General features: G+C 49.5%; 1 protein-coding gene across 2 annotated transcripts; it reads left to right on the top strand.

Moving 5' to 3' along the window:
* Window positions 1-708: 708 nt before the first annotated feature.
* On the top strand, window positions 709-19,113 carry GSDMA (gasdermin A). 2 transcript variants are annotated; one of them, XM_060394891.1, is made up of 15 exons: window positions 709-776; window positions 2,059-2,179; window positions 2,493-2,575; window positions 2,710-7,632; window positions 9,501-9,719; window positions 9,902-10,082; window positions 12,346-12,511; window positions 13,671-13,767; window positions 14,426-14,473; window positions 14,865-14,891; window positions 15,425-15,445; window positions 16,352-16,506; window positions 16,953-17,067; window positions 17,935-18,008; window positions 18,528-19,113. In XM_060394891.1, the coding sequence occupies exons 5-15, from the start codon at window positions 9,506-9,508 to the stop codon at window positions 18,768-18,770; spliced, it is 1,341 nt and encodes a 446-aa protein (XP_060250874.1). In that variant the 5' UTR covers window positions 709-776; window positions 2,059-2,179; window positions 2,493-2,575; window positions 2,710-7,632; window positions 9,501-9,505; the 3' UTR covers window positions 18,771-19,113. The 2 variants fall into 2 exon arrangements, with proteins under 2 accessions (XP_060250874.1, XP_004012902.1); XM_004012853.6 differs by having other exon boundaries at window positions 2,493-7,632.
* The last annotated feature ends 4,540 nt before the right edge of the window (window positions 19,114-23,653 follow it).

The raw sequence follows: 23,653 nt of genomic DNA on the forward strand, positions 1-23,653 counted from the left end.
GTGCATCCTCTCCCTGCGCCCAGCCTCCACCACCACTCTGCCAGGCAGGATGAGGCTGGGTTTCATCTCGGGGCAGGAGGACGCCTCTACCCTTAGGGCTCTCAGTCGTGCTTCTGTTGCAGTTGCCTGTAATGTTCCTTTCCCCTCGGCAGAATCCTCAACGCCCATCGAAAAATACTGTAAGGAGCTGAGCTCCTCCGTCACCCCACAACAGGCCCTGATGTGATCCTCTTTCCCTGCGGAGGGCTTCTTGAGGGAGGACCAGAACACCAAAGCCCACACTCAAGTGCCTGTGAGTGGCAGGCCTTTCGGGTGAAGTTGCTGCTGCTGCTGCTGCTAAGTCGCTTCAGTCGTGTCCGACTCTGTGCGACCCCATAGACGGCAGCCCACCAGGCTCCGCCGTCCCTGGATGAAGTTACATGGAAGTTAACACAGGGTAGGGTTCTGGTCACTGCTGTCCTGTACTCAAAGCTCTGTCTGGGCCTCAGCCGTTCCCCGGAGGGCCCACGGGGTTTCGGGAGCTACAGGCTGAGGTGGACGAGTGGCTGCTGGCGCAGCCGGGCCTCGCGGGGGCGGGGCCGGGCCTCGCGGGGGCGGGGCCGGGCCTCGCGGGGGCGGGGCCGGGCCTCGCGGGGGCGGGGCCGGGCCTCGCGGGGGCGGGGCCTAGACGGAATGGGCAGGATTGCGGGAGGCTTGGGGTGGGGCGACACAGGAGCTCCGGAGCACGCTGCAGTGGTGACTGCAGGACCGCGGGGCTTAAAACGGCTGGGGGCCAGGTTGGTCTCTGAGGGCGGAGTTGGGGTGCTGGTGATGGCTAAACCTTCGGCGCTGAGGGCGGGCCCAGGTGGTGGGGGCGGGACAACGGAATGAGGGTGGGGCTTAACGCAGTTTGGGGCAGTTGTGGGCGGCCTGGGTTGGGGCTAGGGACAGTAGGGGCCAGACGCAGGTCGGATTGGGCGGGACTGGCCTCCTCCGAGAGATCTCGGCAAGCACAACCAATTCAATGGAGGCTTCTTTATGCTAAGGTGGCGATTAGACTCCTGCGCCGAGGGAACCCTCCCTCTCAGTGGGGAGACCTGTTTCTCCCTCACAGAACTCCGTCTCTCTTAACTACGGGAATATCTAGCTGACTAGTTCTCACCTCTCTACCATATGGGTGAGGGGGGCTTGGATCTTAACAAGCCAGAAGTTCTAGGAGTCCGAGGGGCAGGCCCGGGGACTCGGTCCTCAAATGACTGTAAGAGACTTCTGGCAAACTCAGCCCCATACTGTCTGAATACATCCTCTCCCTGTGGAGGCTCTGGGCGGTAAGGGTCACGAGTGGGAGTAGGGTGTTATTGATGTGGTTGACGGCCCTGCTGGACTCGGCCCAGTGGTACCAAGAAGGAGGACCTGAAACATAATTTATGAGTCCCAGTGCAAAACGAGAAATATGTTAAAAATTTATTGGGTTATTATTTAAGATGACAAGTGTTGTCCTTTTAGTCACTAAGTCGTATCCATGGGGAGGACCCCATGGACTGTAGCCCAGCAGGCTCACCTGACAATGGGACTTCCCACGCAAGAATACTGGAATGAGTTGCCATTTCCTTCTCCAGAGGATCTTCCCAGCCCAGGGATCAAAGCCATTGGCAGGCAGATTCTTTACCGCGGAGCCAACAGGGAAGCCCTAACTTAACAACAGCAGTGTTAAACTAAGCAGGGGACCCATGCACAGCTTGCATGCCCGTCCAGCCAGCTATGGTACCAAGCAACAAAGCAGAATGACTCAGGGTCCAAGTTCCAGTTGTCCCCTCCAAAGAAAAATAAGAGGTGCAAGTCTTCCTACCCCACCCCCTACTCCCACTCATTTTTCCCAATGGAGAGGGGAACATATCCTTTTAAGAATCTTCTCTTATCCTCTCCTGGAGGGGAGTGAATCTGCGGCACCCCCAACAAACAAACACACACACATGCAAGCCACAACTCCCAGAGCTGCCTTACAATCCCCTGCCCACCAGAGAGGGAGAGAGCATAGCCCTGTCCCTCATGCCATCACCTCTCCTGTACCCTCTGCAGAGCTGAGCCAAGAGAAGCAGCACCTGCTGGCCGTGTCCATGGAGAAAGTCTTCCTTCTCCAACAGGCAGAGTTGGTGAGGATCTGAGGATTGCACAGTGGATGTCAGGGATGACAACAAAGGTAAACTTGAATACTAGAAAGGATGTGGGAGCGCACCCAATTCCACCCCCTCTCTCATGATGAGCACTCTGGACCAGAGAACAGAGGGTACTTCTCCCGGGCCACACAGCAGGCCCTTGGCAGAGCTCTCTACAGATCTCCCATCTCCAGATTCTTAACGCATGCCCATTTCTTCTGTGATATGGCACAATTGGGTAGAAGGGGTCAAGGAAGGGGCAGGGACTGAAATTTAAAATTTTACTGCAGACCGTCTCTGAAGTTGGTAGGTCCCCAGATGCAAAGCACCTTGTGATGTTTGTTCTCTATCATGCAGGTGGTGACCATCCTGGAACAAATTCTTCCGGTGGGAGGCCGTGCTCTTCTGTCTTCCCTTCAAGCTGCCCAGGGGCTTTTAGGGTGAGGAGCTGAAGGTCACCCAGCCCTGGTTAACTCTGCAACCTTGACATACAAAGGGATGGACCCCACTATACCCAGGAGCCCGGGCCTCGTCACCACTCTGTGTCCTCCATGCCATCCTTGCTATCTTTCAGGTGTGGCCAACAACACCTGGCTTTTCCCAGTTGGAAGAGGGAAAAGCAGAGTAGGGCTTGGCACAGACTGAGGAAGCTGGAGAAATGGAGAGGAGCTTCGTCTCCAAGTTTTCCTGGAAGCAGAGTTTCAAAGGCTCCACCTTCGACTCAGTCTCTTTAACCAGGCTCTGGAGACTCTGTCCCATCTGGAGAGCCTAGGAATCACAACTGAGGAGGAAAGCTTCTCTTTCATCAGCCAGGGAATGGATGGAGTTCCAGCCCTTGATGGAGCTGCATCTTCAGCCTGACAGTTAGGGAACCTGGCAGCAGAGGGCTGGGGGCAGTGAGGGCTGGCACCTTAAAGTTGGACATTGAGTTTGATGCGTTTCTTCAGTTCTTCAGCATAACTTTGATTTGAGTAAGTATCACAGGCCATTGACCAGTGTCTGCTCAGCCAGAATTTGGGAGATGTTTTGGGCTCCAAAGCTGATTTGGGAATTTGGGAAGAAAACTTAAAGGTTTTTAAGGGGTAAGAAAAGAGTCTGGGGTTTTATTTCATTCATCTCACAATCTGAAATCTGCACCCCAAAACTTCCAACCTCCCAGGAGAAATATAAAACACGATGCCTTAGGGGCACATTCTTTCTGCTCCTCCATCACTCTGGCCTGTCTTCATCCCTAGCTAGTCCACCTCCTTTTACTCAGCAAAGGTCTAGAAGCATGTCTGGGCAGGGGGTCACTTCCCCTAAATGCTCCAACCTTCCCAAATCCTCCTCCTTTTGCCTTCAATCTGGAGAAGGGGGTAGCAGAGGATAAGATGGTTAGATAGCATCACAGACTTAATAGATATGAATTTGAGCAGACTCTGGGAATAATGGAGGACAGAGGATCCTGGCAAGCTACACAATCCATGGGATCTGGCCTACATACATGTGCTAAGTGGCTTCAGTCATGTCCAACTCTTTGCAACCCTATGGACTGTAGCCTACCAGGCCCAGCTGTCCGTGGGATTCTCCACACAAGAATACTGGAGTGCGTTGCCATTTCCTCCTCCTGGGGATCTTCCCAGGAATTGAACCTATGTCTCATATCTCCTGCATTGGCAGATGTGTTCTTTACCACTAGCGCCACCTGGGAAGTCATCTGGTCTATCTACACACACACATTGCATAAATGAAGAAAGTGGATAAGGAAGTAATGCCCTGTCCCAATGTCTGTATCTGTCTGCAGGGTTTGCAGTGCACTCTGTGGCTCAGGTTTTCAGAGGACAGGTGGTTGGGGCTTCCTCCCCTAAGTGGATTCCCTTTCCTGATCCCCTTGGCTGATCCCCCATCTCCTAGCAGCAACACACAAATCACAAGCTTGGCGCAAAGCTCAGGGGTGATTATCACCCTTTACCTTCCCTAATTTACCACCAGAGGGAGATAGAGAGCAAAGTCTGTTTCTTGCATCAGCACAGCTGCCCCACCCTGGCTCCTGTTTCAACAAATCTCTATTAATTGACCTAAAGCGTTCCTACACATTAGTACAGTTTAAGTTTCCTCCAGTACAATTGTGCCCCAGATTCCCCCGAACATAAACAAGGACTCTAAGGAAAAGAAGTCTCTGAACCCTAAAGGGATTCTGTGTGTGTGTGTGTGTGTGTGTGTGTGTGTGTGTTGTACTTTTTGCAGCTCATGGACAGTAGTCCACCAGGCTTCTCTGTCCATGAATTTTCCAGGCAGGAATACTGGAGTAGATTGCCATTTCCTTCTCCAGGAGATCTTCCTGACCCAGGGATGGAACCCAGGTCTCTTGCGTCACATCTCCTGCATTGGGCTGATTCCTTACCACTGCGTCACCTGAGAAGCCCCAAAGGAATTCTGTGGTCTCTTCCTAATGCTTTTACCAGAGGTTTTCTTGAGGAACTGGTAGTGATGGGGGCGGGGCAGAGGGGGAGGTGGACAGAAAGACGGGATATCTTGGGTGGATGGGAGGAGTAGCACAGGGACGAGCTGACAGAGATGTTTTTACGCCAAAAGCACAAGACATTCAACCGGCTAGCCTCACAAACCCTTATTTCTTCTCTGTGCCTTGAACCCTCAAAGGCTCCTGCTTGCAAAACCGTCAGGCAGTGTGGGGAATGGAGCAATGGGATGGAGGTCGGTGGGAGCAAGCCTGGCAGAGTTCAGAATGAAAGGATGGAATGAGAAATAAAGGAGCAATATTGCTAGGCCAGAGGAGAGAAAGCTGGCTAGATGGATTTTGGGGGTCCTTGGGAAGAGCAGATACAGGCGTGACTGTTTTTTTTTTGGCCACGCTGCACAGCATGTGGGATCTTAGTTCCCCAACCAGGAATCGAACCTGTGCCCCCTGCAGTAGAAGTGTGAGATTCTTGACCATTGGACCTCCACGGAAGTCCCCAGGCATGACTTCTTGAAACCACTATTCTCCAAATCTCTGGAGAACGAGCTGAACTGGAAACGTTGACTTACAGTCAGTGGGAGGAAGATAGACACCAGGAAGAAACTCTCCAAAGTCTGGCCAAGGCAATGGTGGGCTGGGAAGAAGGTGGGGAGTGGGGCCACCTACTCTGGAACTTATTAAGGGATGGGAGACTGCACAGCCCAGGACCACATGCTGGTTGCTATGGAATCACATCCATGTGCTGAATAAGAGCTATAGAGAGGAAAAGATGAAAATCCAGGAAGAACCAGGAAACGAAACATGGAGAGGATATTACAGACACACATTTCTGCATACACATGCTCTCATGATGGGAACTGCGTGACTAATGACAGCCCTCCCACACACTCCAGCTCCCAGCTTTTCTTCTCCTAAGGGAAGGATGTTTGCTTAAGGTGATGGTTAGAGCTGTTGAAGGAGGATGTACTAGATAGCTACACAAGATGAGAGTGGGTAGGTAGAAAAGGAGGTGAACCAAAAGACAGAGGCAGGGGACATCCCTGATGGTCCAGTGGTTAAGATATCACCCTCAAACACGGGGGTCTGGGTTGGATCCCTGGTCAGGGAACTAAGATTCCCACATGCTGCAGGTTGCAGCCAAAACGTTTTTTAAAAACAAGGTTGGGAGCTTCCTTTGTGGTCCAGTGGTTAAGAATCCACCTGCAAAAACAGGGGACACAGGTTAGATCCCTGGGCCAGAAAGACCCCTCATGTTGGGGGGCAACTAAGCCTGTGCGCAGCAACTCCTGAGCCCCACACCCCCGAGAGCCGGTGCACTGCAACAAGAAAAACCACCGCCATGAGAAGCCCATGCATCACAACTTGAGAAGCCTGCATGCAGCAGCACAGACCCAGTACAGCCGAAAATTTTTTAAAGTAATTTTTTAAAAAAAATGAAATTGTACTCATGCAAAGTCAATACCTAAAAATCAATTTAAAAAAGGAAGATAGGAAGCAGGAACCAGAGGCCCAGCAAGGGCAAGGTCTTGTCTTGTTTCAGGACCCAGAGGAGAGAGATTTGGGAGCAGCTGACATACTAACTGAGACTCTCGGGATAAAGGTGAAGTAGTCAAGTTTTTAAAACCTTGGCTGAGGGTGCTGTGATCTACTCTCTCCCATTCACCACCAACCCCTCAAGAAAACCTCCAGTAAAGACCTAACTTACTCTTCATGGCCTTCAAGGTCACATTTCAGTTTTGGTGGGTGATATTGAGGAAAGCCAACAGGTGAGAGCATGAAGGCTAAGTGGTATTCAGATTTATGTGCGGATGGACAGTCACAGATCCCAACAACATAGGAGCTTTGCTTGTAAGTGTCTTGATTTGTCATCTAGGGACCTGTCATGTGTGTAAAGTCTCCTTCACAATTCCTTCCAGGCAGAGATTTAAGATAAGAGCAAGACTTTGATGGGGAGGGATAAATTAGGAGTTTGGGGTTAGCAGATACAAACTACTACATATAAAACAGACAAACAAGGTCCTACCGTATGGCACAGGGAACTATATTCAGGATCCTATAGTATACTATAATGGGAAAGACTATGAAAAAGAATAGGCACATATATGTATAACTGAATCACTTTGCTGTAAACTGAAGCTAGGACAACACTGTCAATCAACTATACAATGAAATTTTCAAAAATGATACTTCAATTAAAAGAAGATAAGAGCAAGACCTGAGTAACCAATGGTGAGGAGTCTGAATTCCCACGGCAAATACACACTGTGGGCTCTTCCATTAACACCACCGGGCCTCTGCCTATGCATATGTGTGTGTACAATACTACATGAGGTACAGAGATGCTGAACAGGAAGCAACGCAGAGAAACATTTGGTGTATCTCCGTCTCCCCCTACACAGATATAAGCCGCTAGCAGTGCCGTAGTTAGGTCCCTGTTTGACAAACAGGGCAGAGGACAGTTTTTCAGCTGCTCTGCTTGTTGTTGGAATCTGAAGGCACACAGGGTTTCTTATCCCCTCATCACACCCACAAGGCCTCACCATGAATCCTAGATGCTTCCTGATGACCATGATGATAAAACAGACATGCCTGTCGCACATCACACACACGCACATGAACACACACACACACATATACACCTGCCTGTCCCCACTGCCTCTCTCTGCAGCCCCCTCCAAGGCACCTTCCTTCGTTTCTTCTCAGCCCATCAAGCCAAACTTCAGTCGCCACCTCTCCCCAACCCACGCTGGCACCTGCCTGGCAGCACCTCACCCCTCCCCTCAGCCCTCAGGAGGCCAGGGCCCGGGGCAGGGAGCACGTGGAACAGGTTGATGCTGTTCTCCCGGAAGTGGAGCAGCTGAGGGGTGGGGTCACTGAGGCAGGCGGGGTCCCTGCAAGCCTACATCCTTGCCTCCACAGAGGCATAAAGCCACAGCCTGACCTGGTAAGGGACGGTCATTCTCTCAGCCCGCAGACCCAGAGGGCTCCTGACCTTCACCCAAGACCCAGTCGCCAGACAGGACCCAGCACTACTCCCTGGTAAGAACTTGATGACACCAGGGGGTAGGGGGCAGGGGGGATTCTAGGGGTGAATAAGAACATGGGTGGGACAGGAAGGGCCCAGGAGTCCCATAGGGCCAGTGGGGTAGAAATAATTTTTTTAGTATTTATGTATTTATTTGGCTGCATTGGGTATGGCTACATCTTTTAGTTGCAGCATGTGGGATCTAGTCCCCTGACCAGGGGTCGAACCTGGGGTCCCCTGCATTGGGAGCATGGAGTCTTAGCCACTGGACCACCAGGGAAGCCCGTGCGGTAGGAATCTTGACCGGCCTTGGGGAGGGAAGGGAGAGATGGCCCCATGAGCACTTCTCTGGTGAGGAGGAGACAGTAGTCACCCAAGACTTTCCTGGATGGCCAGGTTGCCTGTCCCACCTGAGCTCTCCAAGGAATGAGGGATTAAAAAACGCATTGAAGCATGGTTGTATGGTTGGCAGAATGGCCTTATGTACCTGTGAGTGTGCCCCCGGCCTCCCTGACTCTGTGAGGTGCCCACAGCGGGTGTGAGGTGGTTTCCAGCCAGCCGGTATGTCCTCTTCCATCCCTGGGGATAATTCAGCTGGGCCAGCTGGCTGACCAGCTAAAACACCTGGACTTGAACCTCAAAGGCAGAGACCAGAGGCCATGAACCTCTGGAGGCCATGACCCTAATGCTGGCCCCGCACTTCCAGGGCCCTCCGATCCTAGCTGATGTCTCCCAGTGTTAGTTGCTTCAGTGGTGTCTGACTCCGCGATGCCATGGACTGTAGCCCACCAGGCTCCTCTGTCCATGGGATTTTCCCAGCAAGAATCCTGCAGTGGGTTGCCAGGCCCTCCTCCAGAGGATCTTCCCGACCTAGGGATCAAACCCACGTCTCCTGCATTGCAGGCAAATTCTTTACCATCTGAGCCACAGGGCTGCATTTCTTCATTCACCTCTTCGCTCATTCTTTGCTCACACATTTGTCAAGCTCCGCGTCTGCACTGGGCACTGTGCTTGGAGCCGAGGCCACAGAGATGACTAAGACCCACTTCCTGGACTCAGGGAGGTCACGGTCAAATAGGTGAGGGTCAAGTAAACAGATCACAGCCATATGAGGTGGCAGGTGTTTCAGAAGGGTATGTACACAGTGCTTTGGGGACATGGGGTAGAGTCACTGGCTGCTGGAAGCGGGGAAGGAAGGGGTCACAGAGGAGTGACCCAAAGTAACCCAAAGTGAGTCTTAGACGAACTGGGATTCCAGAGAGGAGAGGAGGTATTACAAGCAGACGGGGCAAAAGCAAAGAGCAGCAAGATGTCTGGATTTGTTGAGTGGTACCTGGAGGGAAGTGGGTCTACCCACAGCTGTGAGCCAGGAGCAGGGCTCGAGTGACATTAAGATACAGGGAAGTGACTCCCACCCAAAGAATGAGCAACTGGGTGAGCAGCACTGTCCCCTGGGTCCTCCTAGGCACAAGCGGTGGCTGCCTCCCTCCCCCAGATTCCCCAGGTGGTGGTTTTCACGGTTCACTGGTGGGGAGACAAGGTGGGCGTAGCTGAGTGAAAGGAGCTTTACTTCCACGTTAATGAGATGTGCCAGTCAGGCTCCAAGTCCATGAAGAAAGTGAGCAGGGAGTGAGCAAAGAGCCCTTCATAAAGAGAGGGGAGGGCTGCCCCCTCTAGCCAGCCTTGCAGCCGGGCAAGTTGTTTCAGCTCTCAGGGCCTCATTTCCTCACCATAAAACGAAGACTCCTCTGGTCCCTTTCAGCTCTGACATCCAGAGGATTCAGGCGTCTTTAAGGGCATACCCTACCGCAGAGCCCATGGACCTGTCTCGGTGGAAGATGTCACCCTTCCTCCCAACTTGTCACTTTCCCTCCCCATACAGAGACAATGACCATGTTTGAAAATGTCACCCGGGCCCTGACCAGACAACTAAACCCTCGAGGGGACCTGACACCCCTGGACAGCCTCATAGACTTCAAGCGCTTCCATCCCTTCTGCCTGGTCCTGAGGAAGCGGAAGAGCACCCTCTTCTGGGGTGCCCGGTATGTCCGCACCGACTACACCTTCCTGGACATTCTCGAACCTGGCAGCTCTCCTTCAGGTCAGCCTTGGCCACAGACTTGGGGACTGAGGGAGGGGCTAGAGCCAGCCAACCAGGAAGACCTGAAGCTGTCTCTGCCCAGGGGCCAGGGGTGGGAATCCTCTAGCCAGAAAGTTCTCGAAGGAGGCAGGGAGGAGGAAGCGCCCCTCAGCCCAGCCCCCTTCATCTTCTCCCTCCTGCAGACCCAACAGATTCGGGGAATTTTGGCTTTAAGAATATGCTGGACGCCCGAGTGGAGGGAGAGGTGGATGTGCCAAAGACGGTCAAGGTGAAGGGGACGGCCGGCCTGTCCCAGAACAGCACCCTGGAGGTCCAGACCCTCAGTGTGGCACCCAAGGCTCTGGAGACCCTGCACCAGGAGCGGTGAGACTCGGGGCAAAGCTGTGCAGTGAAAGGGTGCTCTGGGCCTGAGCCAAAGGGCAGGGCCCTCACGCTGAACTTTCACCTACGGTCACCCCAGAGGAGCTCTTGAAGATGACCCTTCAGCCTGTGGGTGCTTCCGGGCCATTTCCTAACCACTCCTCTCAACCTCACCCCCATCCTTCCACCACCTCCCCACTATCACGAACACCCGAGGGTGAGTGTTTTCACACTAACGAGTTATGTGGCCTTGGAAAAGTCACTTCGCTTCAGCTTTCTCTCCTGAAAAATGATAAGTGTTGGATGAAATTCTCTAGGGTTTTTTTCCCTACCATAAGACTCTATGAAAATACACTAAAAAGGGAAGAAACCTTAAAAGCTCCCTACTGCAACTTGAGCACAGCATTCTCCTTGCGTAAACAAAGCCCCCCACCCAGCCCCAGCCTGCAGGGAGCAGCCCTCAGGAACGCTGCCCCAGCAGCACAAGGGGTGTGGCAGTTGCCAAGTCTGCAGGTTTCCTCAGATGTTTGACTTGACAAGGGAACTGACTTTTTAACTAGTTAAGTGGTGGTTGAAAGGAGGTGAGTGCTGGGGAGGCAAGAAGAAAGGGCTGAGGTGCTTGGGGAATCATGAGTAAACTCAGCCCGCCTAAGTACAAAGCACTCTATTAGGTGCTGGACTGCACTAGAATACCTTTGCCTTGCGATTTCAGAGTGGGGGGAAATGTACAACAGTAACTCTAATCCAAGGCCAGAAATGTAAGTGCCTGAGGAGGGCTTTGCCTGAGTTTTGTGGCAGGTCAGAGGGACTTCTTGCTGGGGAAATGAGAACAGACTTCGCAGAGGAGGCAGCCCACAACCTAGGCCTTGAAAGTGTCAAAGTGTTAGTCACTCAATCATGTCCACCAGGCTCCTCTTCCATGGAATTTTCCAGGCAAAAATACTGGAGTGGGTAGCCATTCCCTTCTCCATTCCCTTCTCCAGGGGATGTTCCCAACTCAGGGATGGAACCCGGGTCTCCTGCATTGCAGGTGGATTCTTTACCATCTGAGCCAGCAGGGAAGCCCTAGGGAAGGCCTTGAAAGATGAGCAGAAATGGGACCTGCAGGGCTTGGGAGAATGGCATTACAAAAGCACACAGGTGAGAAATCTCAAAACCTATAGCGACAGGACTTCCCTGATGGTCCAGTGGTTAAGACTCCAAGCTTCCAATGCAGGGGGTGTGGATTCCATCCATAGTCAGGGAACTAAGATCCCACATGCTACACAGCGTGGCCAAAATAAATAAATAAATGCAATCCATCCATTAAAAAAAAAATTGTTTTAACCTATAGGGGCCATGAATAGCCAGTTTGGTAGAAGCAGGTAAGAGTGAAACAAGGGAGAAATGTAGGGAGAGCCAAGACCACGGAGGACCCAGGACAAGGACACATCTATGCTGTGCCATGTACGGGGAGACTTGACGATGCTCCGATGTGCCAGGATTAATCTGGCCAGACGGAGGAAGTGTGTCACGGGATAAAGAACAGGGAAGGCAGGCAGATCAGGCAAGACTGTGTTCCACTGCCCATCAGAGAGAGAAACTCAGTAGGGAGGAGCAGACAGAAAGAAAAGGGCTGAATGGACGCAAAGTCTCGAGGACAACAGAGTGGATGGACTTGGCAGGGTGAGGGAGAGGATTTTGTCAAAAGTGCACCTGGGAGAGATCTAATGTGCCGCCTGGCCATGTTAATACTTCTACGTTGCAGGGAATTCCCTGGTGGTCCAGTGGTTAGGACTCCAAGTTTTCATTGGCGGGAACCCGGGTTCAAGCCCTGGTCAGGGAGCTAAGATTCCACAAGCCAAAAAAAAAGGTGGAGAGAAAGAAAGGACCCCACCCCCCCCCCCCCCCCCCACCCCCGACCCAGGAGAGAGGCACAGAACTAAGAATGGGGAGGAAAAGGAGGGGAATCCAAGGGAGAAAGAAACAAGCACGAGACCCCATTCTAGGCCAGGTGCTGTGCCCGAGGGTTCCCCAGTCTCTCTCTCTCTCTTTCTCCCCGGAGGTAGGTGTCATTATCCTCGTTTTATAGATGAGGCAACCCAGACTCAGAGAAGCTGCCCTGCCAGGAGCCGGGAGAGCTGGGTTCCAGCCTGTCTTGCTCCAGAGTCCTCACGCTTCTTGACACCCCCGTGCTTCACTCCTGGGAATGACAGAAGAAAAGAGAAGGGCAGGGCCCAGATGGGGAAAAGCTCTGGACAGGCCCCTTCTGTTTCTCCTGTCACAGGAAGCTGCTGGCAGAGCACCCGTTCCTGGAGGAGATGCGAAGTCGAGGAGAGAATCTGTACGTGGTGATGGAAGTAGTGGAGGCCGTGCAGGAGGTGACCCTGGAGAGAGCTGGCAGGGCCGAAGGCTGCTTCTCCCTCCCATTCTTTGCCCCGTTGGGGTTACAGGTTTGCTGCCCGCACACTTACACTGACTTTACCCTCAGAGGCTGCATTGCTTTCCCCAGTCAGCGCCCTCCGCCCCAGGATACTGAAAAGGACCCACTCCCTCCCTCCCCTTGCTCTTCAACATCCAGACACCAGTTGGCCAGGAACCAATCATCTCTATGGTCAAGGTGCCCAGTTGGGTAGATTCCTGTGCCAGCTGCCACAGGGAGCTACTAGGGAAGGGGAAACTCACAGCCACCAGTCTTCCCTTACAGTGCTCCCAATCTTGGGAAAGACGTCCTTGCTGCCAGAAAGATCTCAGTCTTATGAAGGAGACACAGAGGTGAAAGGCCAGAGAATGCAGGCTTGGAAAATTCAATGTAAATAAGTAGTCTTTACTTACCTATATCTATATTGTGTAAGTATAGATCCAAAAAAAAGCAAGGAGATGAAACTAGTCAATGCTAAAGTAAATCCCTGAGTATTCATTGGAAGGACTGATGCTAAAGCTGAAGCGCCAATACTTTGGCCACCTGATACAAAGAGCTGACTCACTGGAAAAGACTCTGATGCTGGGAAAGACTGAAGGCTTTTGAAGGAGGTGGTAGAGGATGAGATGGTTAGATAGCATCACCGACTCAATGGACATGAATTTGAACGAATTCTGGGAGATAGAGGAGAGAGGAGCCTGGCATGTTGCAGTCCACGGGGTCACAAAGAGACAGTCATGATTTAGCAACTGAACAACATACTGTGTAAATATTCAAGGGCTGAGTTGGAACCAGGAGTAAGGATTAATCACGGAAGGCTTCCTGAAGAAGGTGATCATGGGACACATGGCAAAGAGGAGGAAGGAACCAGGGCCTGGATGGACGCTCTAAAGTGGGACAGGGGTGCACAGGCAGGTGATGAACAGGTCTGCCCAGTTCCTTCATGTGTCTGAACCCAGAAGACAGAAAGAGGTCATTAAAGGGGTGATCAGCAGAAATGAGCAGAGGAGCTCTGAAACTCATTCCACACTGGATGGAAAGGTGATCAGCACACCACTGAAGGGTTCCTAACTTCTTATCTCCCCAAAGGATTTTGGGCCTGGCCTTCCACTTGCCCTTTACCCCCTCACTCCCAACATCTCACATGCAGGATCTCTGCAGACTCACAAATCCTCATTGTCTACTCCTAGGGATCCGTAAACCACAAGGAGGCTGTCACCATCCCCAAGGGCTGTGTCCTGGCATTTCGAGTGAGACAGCTGATGGTCAAAGGCAAAGATGAGTGGGGTGAGCATGTTTTCCCCTGCAGACAAGAGTTACCCACACACTCCTAAGGCATCCTGCTCCCCTCTTGTGGCAACACTGGGGAAGGATCAAACCCAAGGCCCCTTCAGTGGAACTACGGAGAGTTAACTGCTAGACCACCAGGAAACTCCTGGCCCCAGAATTCTTGAGAACAGAGGCTGTGCTTGTTCATCTCTGTACTCCCTTCTCCCTGCTAACAAAGGTGCCTAGCTAGCACTCAGGAGATGCTCAGAATCCAGGGTTCCTCACTCCCAGGGCAGCCCCTACAGTGGAGGTTGGACCACAATACAATATACTCCTTTGCTCCCTTCCACTGAAGGGGCCTTGGGTTTGATCCCTGGACAGAGAACTAGGATCTGGCATGCCACATGGCCAAAAAAATAGAAGTCTGGTTCTGATGGAGGAAACAGACACAGATACCAGTACTAGAATGCAAAGTAGAAAACAGTGATATCATACGGAAAGATTTACAGAGGAAGAAAAGATTACTTCCAGCCGTAGAGACAGATCGAGGATAATGTTGAGGTACTCAAAGACAGGTTCTTAGCCTTTAGCAGAGTCCATAGGCTTGAGGCCAGAGAAAGAAAGTTGGGGCAGCTGTTAAAAGTCCTTCTGCCCTCCCCGCTCTTGTTCCTTATAGATATCCCGCATATCTACAATGATAACATGTACACCTTCCCTCCTGGAGGTAAGTAAAAATTGCTTCCTGGCTCCCCATGTGTTCCTCCCTACCCCTGACATTATCTGCTGACATCCTGCACCCTCTAATAGGGTATACCAGAAGCCCCCAAGGAGCCCCCTGGTTTTGTTTCCCAAGGCTCTAAAAATGTCCATCTTCAGCTTTAGGAAAGGCAAATAGAGGCATAGAAATGTGCCCAAGAGAGACAGAGAAACAGAAAGAGACCGGAAGGCACCATCAGAAGCAGCAACACTGGAGGCAGTGTGTGTTCCCAAAATTGCAGAGGCGGATGAGCTCTGTTTTTATAATGATCACTGATAAAGCTGCCTTGACAACTGTTCTAGATAAAAAGGCACAAAGAGGTTTTATGCTGACATATGTGTGTTGTTTCTGTCTTCAGAAAAGCCAGAAGACGAGAAGTTCACCCGTAAGTGTTTCCTGTCATTTCACTGCAACTTTCTTGATAGGATTTTTAAACTCGAATGTTTTTCTTCCCTTCTGTCTGGGACTGAAAAGGAATGTGGCAGAGCAGATCTCAGAAAAACTATTTTCTCTGAAACACGGCAGGAATTCCAATAGCCTGGGGAAAAGCAGTGGAAGGGGGAAAGTCTTTGGACAAGACTCCCGGGTGGTCAGACGCCTCCGACCTCTGTCCTCAAGGCCTTAGTAATAACGACCTGTCACACGCGCATCTGCGTCTCTGCTGCCCAGCACCTGGGGCAGGAGCCACTGAGTCACACTGATGCCAACTCAATCCAAGTGCCCCATTTCACAATGCCTTAGCTTCTCTGCTGCCCCATTTCTGCCTCCCACAAATGGAACAAGAGTATCCTTAAGACAGCTGGGACATCGCAGGAGATAGGATATATTTCCTAACCTCCATTCATGTCCCATTCCCTGGGTATAGCTCCTGTTTGGGAGGATTGCCTTCTAATTGGATTTTTTTTTTTTTTCCTGCAGTTATCCAGGCATCTGATGTTGGTAAGGAAACTTGTGTTTCTCCCTAGACATTGGCAGGAAGACAGTGGAAGTAACCTTGGGGTGAAGGGAGAGGAAGACAAGTGCTGAGTCCCTGGTGGTGGGGCTTGGAGCCACTTCCAGGAAGCCCACTCTTTCCAAAGCAGGCTGGATGTGTTCCTAGGATGCCAGGCCGCTAGAGGGGCAGGCCAAGGTTCGAGCTATCCCTAGCCGGCCCATGCCCCTGGATTTAGACCCACTACGCTTGGGGCTTCCCAGGTGCTGCTAGTGCTAAAGAATCTGCTTGCCAGTGTAGGACACATAAGACACACGAGTCCAATCCCTGGGTTGGGAAGATCCCCTGGAGGAGGGCATGGTAACCCACTCCGGTATTCTTGCCTGAAGAATCCATGGACAGAGGAGCCTGGTGAGCTACAGTCCACAGGGTTGCAAAGAGTTGGACACGACTGAAGCGACTTGGCAGGCAGCACGCACACACTTCTGAGCAGTCCCCTCCTGGTCTTCACAAAGTCACCAAAATCACTTTGTCAACTGACTCTTAAGAAGGGAAAATAGAGCTTCCTTCTCAACTCTGAGGTGGTGGTCCTAGAGAAAGGGAAGTCAGTTGTCTACTGATCTGGGATGGAGCCTAGGATCTCAGGGGGAATGAACGCCTGGTTTAGATGATACTGTGGGTCCTGGCCCACCCCTCGATTCCCCATCTCCCCACTCAACACCATAAGTCAAGTCTGGGGAATAACTTTATAACTGTAAACCTTGGTCAAGCAAAAAAAGAAGCCAGGCTCTAGCTGAGAGCAGAGCTCAGGGGCAGCAGAGCCTGGGGGCCTAAGCAGAGCTGAGTGAAGGAGACCCGCCAGGAGAGCATATACTGAACTGATGAAGAGGATGCCACATCTACTGTTGCCACAGGGGCGGTACACGAGGACTTCAGGACCCTAAAAGAAGAGGTTCAAAGGGAGACCTGGGAAGTGGAGAAACTGAGCCCGGAAGGGAAGAACTCCCTGCTCAGCTCCCTCAGCAAACTCCTAGGGAAGAAAAAGGAGCTACAAGACCTAGAGCTGACGGTGAGGACCCAAGGGAAAGGCAGGAGATGCAGGGGAACATGGAGGTGGGGGAGCTGGGGGAGGAGCCCACGGACCTGGCAGATGGCTAGTGGCCAGAGGAGTCGGCAGTGGGTGCCTTCTCCAAGGCTGGTCAAGTGCCCCCCTCTCAGGCTGCCAGGGTTGCCACTGCGCCCTGCGTCTCTTTGGAGATGGGCAAACAGTGCAGGTTCCCAGGCTGGGCAGCAGGCCAGCAGAACCTTCTTTTGGAGGGGGGCTCGACCTTTCTTTTCCAGAGTCCAAGACTCAGGAACCAAGGAACCCAAGAGTCTAATACTTTTCAGGACTTGATATCTTGAAAAAGAAACAAGGAAATGGAGAGAATTAACACATCTCAAGGGACTGTCATGCACCAGGCACTGGGAGCTCTACCCATGTTCTCCTAAATAGTCACCCAGCTTTCCCCACAGCTTGAAGGAGCTCTAGGCAAAGGACATGAAGAGACCCTGGAGGCACTCCCAAAGAATGTCCTGCAATCAAAGGGGGCTATGGACGCCATCCTCTATTTCCTTGGAGCCCTAGCAGGTAAGTGGGGAGTGAGGTCTTTATTTATACACCTATTCAGCAGTAGGAATGAGTCACTAAACGAATTCGTAAATGAATGAATGAGTAAATAAATGCCAGGCAAATTATACTGCAGTTAAGTAGTTTATATCTACATTCTAAAAACATTGGTTTCATTCCTTAAGATTCACATGGTCACCATACCCTAGTCTTGCTAACAGAGGTTGGGAAATAATCCTAGTTTTATCAGCCATATATTTAACACTTCTGCATATCGCTAAGCTTGTCATTTTCATTTCAATATCTGATAGCTTTAATCTGAGGATAACATCTTCTGATCTTACCCATGAATTCTTTTTCCCTCTGCAAGAAATATTGTCCCACTTTGAAAAACACTCTGATCCTTCACATGTAAGCTGAGATGTTTGTCCCTTTAAGAAGGCTGCCCTTAGGAGCTTCCCTGGTGGTGGCTAAGACTCCATGCTCCCAATTCAGGGGGTCCGGGTTTGATCCCTGGTCGGGGAACTAGATTCCACATGCCTCGACTAAGACCCAGCACAGACAGATTAATTAACTAATTTAAAAAAAGAAGCAGCAGCCCGCCCTCAAACACCAAGACCAAGGTAGGTCTTCAGCTATGGCTCCTGTCACAGCCTACACTATAATTACAAGTTATTTTGTCTTCTCGGCTACAATGCGGAGAAGTTCCCTGAGTGAGCATGATTTTTACCTAACACACCCAGCAAAGGCGCTTGGCCCAGAACAGGCATTCCACCGTGGGTGAACATATAAATCAGTGAATGCTGAAATTCTGGAAGTACATCCATTTGGAACTTGTAGTTCCCTTTGCACCAACACACATCGCTTCCTCTGCTTTTTTTTCTCCAGAGCTAAGTGAAGCCCAGCAGAAGCTGCTGGTAAAATCCGTGGAGAAAAAGATCCTACCAGTGCAGCTAAAGCTGGTAAGAAAAAAATGGCAGATGTTAGGGAGACTTTGGAAGGGAGTCAGCTGTAACTGGTGGAAAGATACGATCTAACCTAATGACAGAACCATCCTACAGGGTCTCTGTCTTATCCTAGGAGATCATGCCTACTTCTCATTTCTCTCCATGTTTCTTCCTATTTGCTATTTCACAAGTAGAGGTAGAGGAGTGCATTTCTGGGCAACTATCTGTGTTTTTCAGCCTGATCCTGGGAGAAGAGACAGAAAACTCTAGCTTGGTTTATTCCTAGCCAAGTGATGTGAGTCAATCTTAATGTCTCTGAGTCTGTCTCAATTCACTCCTCTGTAAAATGGGTCTAAAAATAAATGTGCTGCCCATCCTACAAGGCTGTTAAAAAACCCAGGCAGAGTTGTCATGTAATGTAACCTAAGGGGTTATACTGAGAGAAAGTTAGCCCTCTTTCTGGATTTTGTGAGTTGGGAGAAAGGAATAGAGGTTTCCAGTTCTTTCTTTTCACGCTACTTTGCTTCCTTCCAGGTGGAGAGCACAATGGAACAGAATTTCCTCCAGGATAAAGAGGGTGTATTCCCCCTGCGACCTGAGCTGTTTTCCTCCCTTGGGGAAGAGGAACTGACCCTCACAGAGGCCCTAGTGGGGCTGAGTGGCCTAGAAGTGCAGAGATCCGGCCCCCAGTACACATGGGACCCAGACACCCTCCCCCGCCTCTGCGCCCTATACGCTGGCCTCTCCCTCCTGCAGCTACTGACCAAGGCCTCCTAACTTGCCTCTTTGATTCAACTCCTGCTTCCTTAATGCCTTCCCTACCTCACTGTACCCTGTGTGAACACCCAAGGGCATTTCAGAACCACCAGGCTAAGGATAATGGAAACTGTAGCTGATCACTCAATTCCCACTTGTCCAACTCTGTACATCCCCCATCCCTACTGCTCCACAGCCCATCCACAGATGCTTAAATTCTCTAATAGTGTAAACACTCAAAGTTGAAAAACTATGAACCATTTCAGCAAACCCCAAATTAATTTCCTATCCCAACCCCTCCCACTTATGACTCCAAAAATCAAACTTTACTGGAATTGATGAAAAAAACATTATTTCACTTTGAGTGAAACGTCTTTTGGTATTTTTCCTTAAAGACTCTATCCTAAGGAAATTCTTAATTTATGCCAGAAAAAGACAAAGGCATTATCATACTCTATACAGATTATCTGTACATGAACACTATTATGATGGCCTCAGACTGGCTAGAAAATGCTCAGAGAAGAACTATGAAGGTGTAGAATGTGGACTCTAGACTCTAGAATCAGAAGATCATCAAAGCAATTTGTCTTCCAAGAGGAGCCTTTGAGGTTCTCTGGACTTGGGTTGAGGGACTGGGAAAGGTGAAGACCTAGAGATATGTGGTACAAGCACAAGAGTGAGACAACTTCCAAGTTTATGGAATAGAAAACGCAGGGGAATTCCCTGGCTCTCCAGTTGTTAGGACTCTAATTTTCCAATGCCAGGTGGCCAGGTTTTATCCTCAGTCTGGGAACTAAGATACCACAAGCCATGCAGCCATATATATATATATATATTTAATGCAGATAAGTGAAAAATAAATGGTACCCCAAGAATACTGGGTGGCTTCCCAGGTGGTACTAGTGGCAAAGAATCCACCTGCTAATGCAGGAGATGCAAGAGACTCGGGTTTGATCCAAGTCAGGAAGATCAGGAAGATCCCTTGGAGTAGGAAATGGCACTCCACCCCAGTAGTCTTGCCTGGAAAATACCACAGGCAGAGGAGCCTGGTGGGGTACAGTCCATGGGGCCGCAAAGAGTCAGACAGGACGGAGCATACAAAAGAATAAGACTGATTCAAAAATTTAAAAAAGAAAATATAATATTATCTTCTCATTCCACCTTTCCTTCTTCTGCCCTCAATTAGGGTGGTTGAAGGAGGAAGTGAGGTGGATAGAATGGCATGTGGACGGGTTAACATACACATTCAGTCTCGTAAAACTGCTAGGTTTATACCAGCCTCCTCTGCCTAAAACTGGGTTTTAACATCTTTCACTGATCTCTTTTAACATAGCTTTATGGATGGAATAATTTCTCCAAGGTTTTTGGCCCCAGGAGTCAGACTCTTCCCCTTCTTAGCCACCCCTCTCCAGGCTGGTTCCCTCACTCACAAAGAATTCAAGACCAACTGCCAAAAGCTTTGTGTTAAGCCATCCTCCCCCATGCTGGGGCGTTTTCCAAGGCCTGGATATATTGCTCAAGGACATACTAGGTAGTTTTCTGCTGACTTGATTGTTTTTCCCTTGTGATGTAAACTTAATAATGAAGTGAGCTAACACTCTAACTATCCAGAAGGGTAAGCTCATAAAGATGAACAACAAAGCCCATCTGTTTTCTTCCTTTGCCATTCTCATCTACCTACAGTTACAGATATGGTGTTATAAAGAACACGCTTTAGGGACTTCCCTGGTGGTCCAATGGCTAGCACTCCAAGCTCCCAGTGCTGGGGGCCCTGGTTTCATCCCTGGTCGGGGAACTAGATCAGCATGCTTCAACTAAGACCCAGCATGGCCAAATAAGTAGATTAAAAACACACACACACACATTTTAATGAGTTTACTCCAATGATGATTCAAAAGTCCTGTTATCCAATCTCCCAGCCCTAGAGCACAGGGGTACACTTCGGGAAGAATTGATCATTTTCACTGAAACTGGAGAACACAATTTTCCATTTAGGAAGTCACTACTTAGTACAAGGAGCTAGCTATTCATTGCAACAGTATAAAAGGAGGGATACAAAGAATATCCTTTCTCTGTAAAAATATAAAGGAGAATATGGTCAAAACATTCTCTGCCCTCTAGGACCTTACAGCAGGGCTAGGTTGCCTTGCAGGGTCTGACCTGGTCTAAACGCAGGCCTTCCATTTACGGGAGAGATAAAAGCTCCAAGATAGGAAAGGAGTTTTTTGCTTTTTGTGTCTTAGGAAACTGGAATCTGTATACTCCTGCAGAATCATTGGAGTAGCCCTTTGAAGGAGTAGATGGGGTTTCAGGTCCAGTTTCCCAAGGGGACTCTTGCTGCTAAGTCGCTTCAGTCATTTCCGACTCTGTGCGACCCCAGAGACGGCAGCCCACCAGGCTCCCCCGTCCCTGGGATTCTCCAGGCAAGAACACTTAGGTGCTCCTTAAGCACTAGTACTCTGTTCCCCATTTCACTACAGTGTCTGTCTGGATGCATATCATCTCCCCAGAGGACCCCTGAAGCCTCTCTGTTTCCTCCAGCCTCACAATACACCACAGCCCAGAGCAGAGCTTCCAGCATACCACATTCTGAAGCTGATTTTTTACCACCCCGCCCCCTAAATATGCTATCCCTGGGTCTCATAGAGACCAGACTCCTAAATTTTATTACACTGAAGTAATTACACCCAAATACACTCTCCCCGAAAAAAAAGTCCGAGATGAAATGCAGTACTTGGATGCAATCTCAAAAATGACAGAATGATCTCTGTTCGTCTCCAAGGCAAACCATTCAATATCACAGTAATCCAAGTCTATGCCCTGACCAGTAATGCTGAAGAAGCTGAAGTTGAATGGTTCTATGAAGACCTACAAGACCTTCTAGAACTAACACCCAAAAAGATGTCCTTTCCATTATAGGGGATTGGAATGCAAAAGTAGGAAGTCAAGAAATACCTGGAGTAACAGGCAAATTTGGCCTTGGAGTACAGAATGAAGCAGGACAAAGGCTAATAGAGTTTTGCCAAGAGAACGAACTGGTCATAGCAAACACCCTCTTCCAACAACACAAGAGAAGACTCTACACATGGACATCACCAGATGGTCAATACAAAAATCAGATTGGTTACATTCTTTGCAGCCAAAGATGGAGAAGCTCTATACAGTCAGCAAAAACAAGACTGAGAGCTGACTGTGGCTCAGATGATGAATTCCTTATTGCCAAATTCAGACTTAAATTTTAAAAAGTAGAGAAAAACACTGGACCACTCAGGTATGACCTAAATCAAATCCCTGAAAATCATACAGTGGAAGTGAGAAATGGATTCAAGGGATTAGATCTGATAGGCAGAGCGCCTAAAGAAGTATGGATGGATGTTCATGACATTGTACAGGAGGAAAAGAAATGCAAAAAGGCAAAACGGCTGTCTGAGGAGGCCTTACAGATAGCTGTGAAAAGAAGAGGAGCGAGAGGCAAAGGAGAAAAGGAAAGATATACCCATCTGAAAGCAGAGTTCCAAAAAATAACAAGGAGAGATACGAAAGCCTTCCTCAGTGATCAATGCAAAGAAATAAAGGAAAACAATAGAATGGACTAGAGTTCTCTTCAAGAAAATTAGAGATACCAAATTTGCATCTTCATGCAAAGATGGCCACAATGAAGGACAGAAATGGTATGGACCTCACAGAATCAGAAGATATAAAGAAGAGGTGGCAAGAATACACAGAAGATCTATACAAAAGATATCTTCATGACCCAGATAATCACGATGGTGTGATCACTCATCTAGAGCCAGATATCCTGGAATGTGAAGTCAAGTGGGGCTTAGGAAGCATCACTACAAACAAAGCTAGTGGAGGTGATGGAATTCAAGTTGAGCTATTTCAAATTCTAAAAGATGATTCTGTGAAAGTGCTGCATTCAATATGCCAGAAAATTTGGAAAACTCAGTGGCCACAGGACTGGAAAAGGTCAGTTTTATTCTAATCCCAAAGAAAAGCAATGCCAAAGAATGCTCAAACTACCGCACAATTGCACTCCTCTCACAGTCTAGCAAAGTAATGCTCAAAATTCTCCAAGCCAGGCTTCAACAGCACGTGAACCATGAACTTCCAGGTGGTCAAGCTGGATTTAGAAAAGGTAGAGGAACCAGAGATCAAATTGCCAACATCCGTTGGATCATCAAAAAATCAAGAGAGGTCCAGAAAAACATCTACTTCTGCTTTATTGACTATGCCAAAGACTTTGACTGTGTGGACCACAACAAACTGTGGAAAATTCTTAAAGAGGCGGGAATAACAGACCACCTGACCTACCTCCTGAGAAATCTGTATGTGCAGGTAAAGAAGCAACAGTTAAAACTGGACATGGAACAACAGACTAGTTCCAAATAGGGAAAGGAGTATGTCAAGGCTATATATTGTCACCCTGCTTATTTAATTTATATGCAGAGTACACCATGAAAAACGCTGGGCTGGATGAAGCACAAGCTGGAATCAAGATTGCAGGGAGAAATATCAATAACCTCAGATATGTAGATGACACCACCCTTATGGCAGAAAATGAAGAAGAACTAAAGAGCCTCTTGATGAAAGTGAAAGAGGAGAGTGAAAAAGTTGGCTTGAAACTAAACATTCAGAAAACTAAGATCACGGCATCTGGTCCCATCACTTTATGGCAAATAGATGGGGAAGCAATGGAAACAGTGACAGACTTTATTTTGAGGGGCTCCAAAATCACTGCAGATGGTGACTGCAGCCAAGAAATTAAAAGACACTTGCTCCTTGGAAGAAAAGTTATGACCAACCTAGATAGCATATTCAAAAGCAGAGACATTACTTCGCCAGCAAAGGTCTGTCTAGTCAAAGCTATGGTTTTTCCAGTGGTCATGTATGAATGTGAGAGT

Source organism: Ovis aries, chromosome 11, assembly GCF_016772045.2.
Source record: "Ovis aries strain OAR_USU_Benz2616 breed Rambouillet chromosome 11, ARS-UI_Ramb_v3.0, whole genome shotgun sequence".
Taxonomy (NCBI): domain Eukaryota; kingdom Metazoa; phylum Chordata; class Mammalia; order Artiodactyla; family Bovidae; genus Ovis; species Ovis aries.